This window comes from Palaemon carinicauda, chromosome 20, assembly GCF_036898095.1.
Source record: "Palaemon carinicauda isolate YSFRI2023 chromosome 20, ASM3689809v2, whole genome shotgun sequence".
NCBI classification, from domain to species: domain Eukaryota; kingdom Metazoa; phylum Arthropoda; class Malacostraca; order Decapoda; family Palaemonidae; genus Palaemon; species Palaemon carinicauda.
The window spans coordinates 38,710,262-38,717,761 of NC_090744.1; the positions used below are offsets into that span (position 1 = coordinate 38,710,262).

The following is a 7,500-nucleotide window of genomic DNA, read 5'->3' on the forward strand; positions in this document are numbered from 1 at the left end:
TGTGTTCTTCTTCTCTTCTTGCCTGTGTGTTGTTCAGTGCAAGTGCGGGTGCGGAACAGAGTGGACATACATAGATCTGTTCTCCAGTTGCACCTCGAAGAGTTTTTATTTTTAATCGACTTTTTAAGCGATATAAAAAAAAATGGAATCTTCAGTGGAAGGTAGGAATTGCCTTCACCTCTTTACACAAGAATGATTTATGAAAATATCATTCGTTTTGTGCAAAATTGAATGATCTTTTCAAAGTTATTATGGAAGAGATAGGACTTTTATAATCTTTTAATGGTAAATTTATTGGTTAAAATACTTGAAATTCCATGGTAATATACTCCCTAAAATCATGTGATAGATTACTGTTAAATGAGTGTTGATAACGTTACTCTTACCAACTCAATAAATATATAGAGATCACCATCATTATTTGGATGAAAATAATTATGGAAGAGATAGGGTTTTCATTATCTTTTTAATGGTAAAATAACTTGATAAATTACTTGAAACTGTATCGTAATAATTACTATAAAATAACGACATGTTTATAACGATACTCCAACTTAAATATATGTAGAACATTTTGCGTAAATGGAATGAATCTTTCAAATCAAATTCTGTATAATAATTATATAATTGTGTTATTTATCAAGAAAAAGTAGACTTTGTCAGAAAACTTTACCACTATCCCTTTTCATTATCAATTGACGTAGGCATTACCCCTCTTATAAACCTGTAGGTGTATGCATAAGCATTTACTAAAATACACAATTAGCTTATCAATGCTTTTATGAACAAGAATCTAGTAGTTATTAATGGGGGCATTTTAAATCTTATTCCTATATTGATTTTGTTATCATGCCAGCTAATGTTAAAAAAAGTCGATCATCATTATCCGTAAAATATACATTGTTGTTGTGGAGTCAACATCGACAACGCTTTTATTCAAAATGAACGAAATTCAAAATATCTCGTAGAAGTATGAAAAAAAGTTTAAAATTTTCTCGAAGTAGTGTTTTTTATAGGTAGTAGGTTTGCCAAGGCAGCAGCCACACGTTTAGATACTACCGCCAGATAGTTATTGGGTCCTTTGACTGGCCAGACAGTACTACGTTGGATCCCTTTCTCTGGTTACGGCTCATTTCATCCTTGTCGACACATACATAGAATAGTCTGGCCTATTCTTTACACATTCTCCTCTTATCTCATACGCTTGACAACACTGAAATTATCAAACAATTCTTCGTCTCTCAAGAGGTTAACTACTGCTCTGAAATTGTTCAATTGCTGCTTTTCTCTTGGCTAGGGTAGAAGAGACTCTTTAGCTATGGTAAGCAGCTCACCTAGGAGGACGACACTCTAAAATCAAACCATTGTTCTAGTCTTTGGTAGTGTCATATCCTCTGTACCATGGTCTTCCACTTTCTTGGGTTAGAGATGTCTTGCTTGAGGGTACACTCTTATTATTTTCAAGTTTTTATAGTTTCCTCACTGGGCTATTCTCCCTGTTGGAGCCCTTGGGCTTGTAGCATCCTGCTTTTCCAACTAGGGTTGTAGCTTAGCAAATAATAATCATAATAATAAAAATAATATTAATAATGATAATAATAGTAATAATGATAATAAAAATAATAATAATAATAATAATGCAACATCAGCAATCCCATTCACCCTTTCCCTTTCATTTTCAAAATATTACCGAAGGCGAATGATTGGCAGATTTTGATAGCGCCTTTATAGGCAAGAACTGAAATGTAATCTAGGTAATTCTTTTATTGGAAATAGTGCTGACGATTTTAAACACATACACACTGACACACACATACATATATATACATGTATGTATATATACAGTATATATGTAAACATTATTTAATTCTTACAATTAGACAGAAGACTCTTTAGCAGCACATTGAACTTTTCGACACGCCTTGCGCCATTTACCCTTCCTTATCTTGTATGCATCCTTTCACACTTCAGTCCTTGAAGGGCGAGTGAAGCAGTGACCGCTGTATATTTTTTCCATGCCATGGAGTTTACCTGTTAGAAGAAATTAATTAATATTGATAAATCATATACATATATACACACACACACACACACACACACACACATATATATATATATATATATATATATATATATAAATATATATATATATATATATATATATATATATATGTGTGTGTGTGTGTGTGTGTGTGCGTGAGTGTGTCTGATGTAGTCTAACCCAGTTGATAAGGTGGAAGCACAATCATATTTACTCCTGAATGTGAAATTTCAAGCAAATTCAGGTACACCTTAAAGTCTTGCGCGATAAAATCTGCTTCCAAGCAAAACAAACAAACACTACAGCCCCATCTCATTAAAAGGGGTCATATAAACATGAATGACGTTGGAACTTTCAAAAGAATGTCAATAGTCACCAGTTTTTCTTTTTAATTTTCGCTAGATTTGCCACTCATCCCATGAATAGTTTAAGCATAATCACTTATTAGACGTTCAGTGGCCTTTCTGATGTTGGGGGGAATTGATGATAATATGAATAAGTAAGAGACATTGACATTACTTTTTGTGTTGTATATGTGTATTCCAACGTTTCGTAAAAGAAAAACAAAAAATATTCAAGTGCCTTGTAGGTATTGATTTTAATGTTACTGTTCTTAAAGTATTGTGTTTTTTATTTTTTTCTTTTCTCGCTGGGGTATTTTCCCTGTTGGAGCTCCTGGGCTTATAGCATTCTGCTTTTCCAGCTAGGGTTGTAGCTTAGCAATTAATAATAATAATAATAATAATAATAATAATAATAATAATAATAATAATAGTTACTTGCGATCACCTGGAACAATATGATTTTATGGTCAACAGAGGAACTTTCCTTACACTGTTCAGTTGTAATAAGTACCTAATTATTTGATCAAAGCACTTACAGATCAACTCGGAGTCTTGATAAAACTACGAAAAAACTCGATTAAAGAAATTCATAAGATATTGGGGCATTTTAGTGCAATGGCCTCAGCAGAAACTAAGTTGATCTGAAAATGGAAATCATACTGAGATTATTTTCCTTTTTGGGGCAATGAATAGAGAATTCCCTACTTTTTCATAACTTATAATTTAAGATTTTATTTTCTGACATTTATTAATCGAATATATGATTATTATTATTATTAAAGGGATGGAGATTTACAAGCCCAGTGAGTCAAACATGACTCCCACAGAGCTGACTAATCAGATGACTGATTTACACTTTAAAATATATCAATAAAAATCCAGGCTCACACAACCTTGACTAATTTCGAAAACTTAGTCCAAAACCTACGCAAGTTCTGGATCATTTAGTTCCTAGGAACTGCCAGGTCACATCGCAGCTGACTACAGTTGGCCCTCCGGAGTTAAGTGTAATGTAGCGGTATTTGGTCGTTACCTGAAGTTGGAGTACATCCCAATGTGGTTGAAAAAGGTTCAGTTTACTAACTATTAAGATCAATTAATGATAAGTTGCCTGGCATCACATTACTAAGGTCATTGATACAATTATTAAAGGATATTTTATGTTACATTTTTCTGCTATTTAACCGGTGAAGAAACATTAAAAAAAAATTACCTACGAATAGATCATGGGCTAATAATCATATTGCAAGAGCCACTACAGTAAATTTATTGTTTTTGACTCAACTATCTGAATTCGTCGATGATGAAGAATATTGTGGAATAGCTTGGACAGACTTCAAGAACTCCTGGAATAATGAAAACGACCGTACTAATATGAAAGATATCTAGCTGTGCCTGGAGATTTCTTAGTAAGACTTTTGGATTTTCGAATATTTTTATACAAAGCTTTTAGAAAAGCACGTAAATTCTACCATGCTTTACTTTCTAGTATTAAAAAAATCCCGTTTTTCTGTTTTACTATAATATTCATCCTCTCGCCAAATAACTTCCTCGCCAGCCTCGTGTTCTGAGTGAAGGACAGAGGCTTACCCAGCCCTCTTATGGTATTCGATTCCACCTAGACACCTAGAGGGTATCTAGAGACCTTATTGTTAATCTAGAGATGTAGAGCAAGGTGAGGAATTTCAAGGATTGGAAAGGATTTAATTGGTGTGGTCTTCCAGGTGGAAGGGGCACCGTCTTTTCCCGCATTTTTTTTTTTTTTTTTTTTGACCAGTTAATACTTCAGACAGGATGCCTGAAAACTTTAAATCAATCAATCAATACTTCAGAGGATTTCAGCTCCACTCATTTCTGGGACTTAGAACGATCATAAATCATGCCAGTTCTATGTATTAAATCAATTAAGTGAACGATAGCTGTAACTATAACAACCTATTCTTTGGCACATTAAAACTGCGACTGAATTTAGTCAAAGAAAGTATTTAAACTAAAAAAACTAAAGAAAAATATATGCAGCATTTCATATTTTTCAGTGATAGACTACGGTTTATCATAAAGTTGCGTTCTTTATAAAAAAAAGAGTTTTCTAGCAAATATGAAAATTAGTACATATAATTATCTCGTAAGTCTAGATTGATATTTCAACATTTCTTTTGCCTTGGAGAATAATTTTCATCAGCTAACCAACCAGCTTTCTTTGGTCGTCAATAATAACGTTTCCCATTCTTAAACCGAATAGTCATTCAATTCCATTTTTTTCCTCACCACAAAATATGGTCAATCATTTCACTCAGAGCGGAAAGTCAGTACAATTTCCAGCAGATTGACATGTTGCCTGTCCAGTATCATTACAGTTAGGGCCGAAAGCTCTTGATTTAAGAGTGTTATTGACAAGCTTGAATCCGAGATCTGATTGACTCTCTCTCTCTCTCTCTCTCTCTCTCTCTCTCTCTCTCTCTCTCTCTCTCTCTCTCTCTCTCTCTCTCGTAATGAAAAGCTATGATTTCTCAAAGTTGCTTCAGTTCTTCTTTACGGTCAAAAGCTGCAAATCACAAGTTGCTTGATAATGATGACTTAATTGTATGTTTCTCAATGTTCCTTGTCAGGTATTTACGGTTGTTGTGGCCTGATTGGTAACGTCTCTGCATGGTGTTTGCAAGTCGGGGGTTCTAGTCCCGCTCAATATCGTTAGTGACATTAGTGTCTGCAACTTTACCATCCTTGTGAGCTAAGGTTGGGGAGTTTGGGGAAGCTTATAGGTCTATCTGTTGAGTCATCAGCAGCCATTCGCCTGGCCCTGATCATATAGAATATGGTCAGTCTCTAGGGCATTGTCCTGCTTGCTTGGGCAATGTCACTGTCCCTTGCCTCTGCCATTCATGAGCGACCTTTAAACCTGTAATGCTCTTGATTCCCAGTAATTGGGAAAGTGGGACTAAAAACAATCAGTTTCTGAAGCGCTTTCAAATTATATTTGCGTAGCGTAAATCGGATTGCTATAGAACTTTTATTCGTTACATAGTTACGCTTTGCTAATGATCTTAAGTTTAATATTAAGTTACAATTCGATGTCAAGCTTCAATTTGATACCAAGCTAAAGTTCACTGCCAAGCGAACCATTGTTTAGAACTAGGTTCAGTTTGATAGCAAGCTTCAGTTCGATAATATGTTACAGTTCATGACTGAGATGCAGTTTGATATTATTATTATTATTATTATTATTATTATTATTATTATTATTATTAGCTACAACCCTATTTGGAAAAGCAAGATAATATAAAGCCCAAGGGCTCCAACTGGGAAAAATAGCATAATGAGAAAGGAAATAAGGAAATAAATAAACGATATAAGAAGTAATGAAAAATTAAAATTAAATATTTTAAAAACATTAACAACATTAAAACAGATATTTCATATATAAACTATTAAAGGATTTATGTCTTCCTGTTCAACATAAAAACATTTGCTGCAAGTTTAAACTTATTGAAGTTCTACCGATTCAACTACCCGATTAGGAAGATCACTCCACAACTTGGTCACAGCTGTAATAAAGCTTCTAGAGTAATGTGTAGTATTGAGCCTTATGATGGGGAAGGCCTGACTATTATAATTACCTGCATGCCTAGTATTACGAACAGGATAGAATTGTCCGGGAAGATCTGAATGTAAAGGATGGTCAGAGTTATGAAAAATCTTATGCAACATGCATAATGAACTAATTGAACGACGGTGCCAGAGATTAATATCTAGATCAAGAATAAGAAATTTAATAGACCGTATTTCCTGTCCAACAAATTAAGATGAGAATCAGCAGCTGAAGACCAGACAGGAGAACAATACTGAAAACAAGGTAGAATGAAAGAATTGAAACACTTTTTCAGAATAGATTGATCACCAAATATCTTAAAAGACTTTCTCAATAAGCAAATTTTTTTGTGCAGTTGAAGTCAATGTTCGAAAGTGAGCTTTAGTTCGATATTAAACCGAAGCTTAGTCATCATTCCAATAAAATACCCATTTATTAGCATTGTACATTTCCTGCCGTTATCACCTTTGCCATTTCTTATTCTTTATATCACGTAATTCTTTATTTCATTTTTTCAAAATTCTTTTAACTTTACCGTACAATTTCCTTTGCATTCCAACTTTTAACATTGTTTAATTTTCCTTTCTCTTCACGTTTTGAAATGCAATTTATTTTTTCTTTTATTTGAACCATATGTCAATAGACAACTACGCAGTAAGTTTTGCTATTTTTTATGACACCAATTCAAGTATATCTATAAGGAAATGTTTTAACGCCAAAACTTTCCAATTGATTTTCTGACATTTCAGTATATGATCAATTTGATATTAGCTTTTATTGAACTATAGTAAAGAATTAAAGGCAAATGAACATTTTTATTATAGAGTTAAAGATTATAATTTTTCTAATGAAATATAATAAAATGCTTTGACGAAGCATACAATTTTGTGAACACATATTTGTATGATGTCCACCCTCACATAAACACTTATTCAGTTTTTCAAATAAAACAAATTGCAAAGAATCACGTAAATGAAAATTTATAATTCACTCTTAAGATATCCTCAGTAGTCACTTAGTTGTATATTTGAAGAGTAATCACAATAGCAAAGACTACTTTAGTCCCCCAACCCCTTAAAATAAATATATTGAAAAATGCTGAAATATTTGAATCAAGTCTCGCTCTACTTAAAGGCAAACAATCCAACCCAAAATAGATTAATTTTTTTTTAAGACATTAAACAATAGGGTAACACCTAAAAGAATTTGAGTCCTTTCGTACAAAGAATTGAAGAAAAAAAAACAAAGAATTGAAGAAAAAAAATCTCATTAAACTTGCTAGTCATTCTTTATCTGAAAGGTGAACTAGATTTTGAAGGACTATTACGATGACGAAATAGGCTACCTTTGATTGAATGGAATCTGAAAATCATGATATCGGAGGCCTAGGAATTTTTATTTGCTTTTTATATCTCCCAATAAGGACGCAAAAAAAAAAAAAAAAAAGTTCCTTGACAATATTTATATCCTAGTCCTTGACAACGTAGACTATCTTTAGCACAAATGTGCAACATTATACTTTTTTC

At 33.0% G+C, this 7,500-nt stretch overlaps 1 protein-coding gene across 2 annotated transcripts in view; it reads left to right on the forward strand.

Moving 5' to 3' along the window:
• Window positions 1–7,500, forward strand: part of LOC137660285 (facilitated trehalose transporter Tret1-like) — a 19,268-nt gene that overhangs the window by 84 nt on the left and 11,684 nt on the right. For both annotated transcript variants that reach the window (XM_068395067.1, XM_068395066.1), the window contains exon 1: window positions 1–161. This exon is cut by the window's left edge. In XM_068395067.1, the coding sequence (XP_068251168.1) occupies window positions 143–161 (19 nt within the window). In that variant the 5' untranslated portion in view covers window positions 1–142. The remainder of the gene's footprint in view (window positions 162–7,500) is intronic.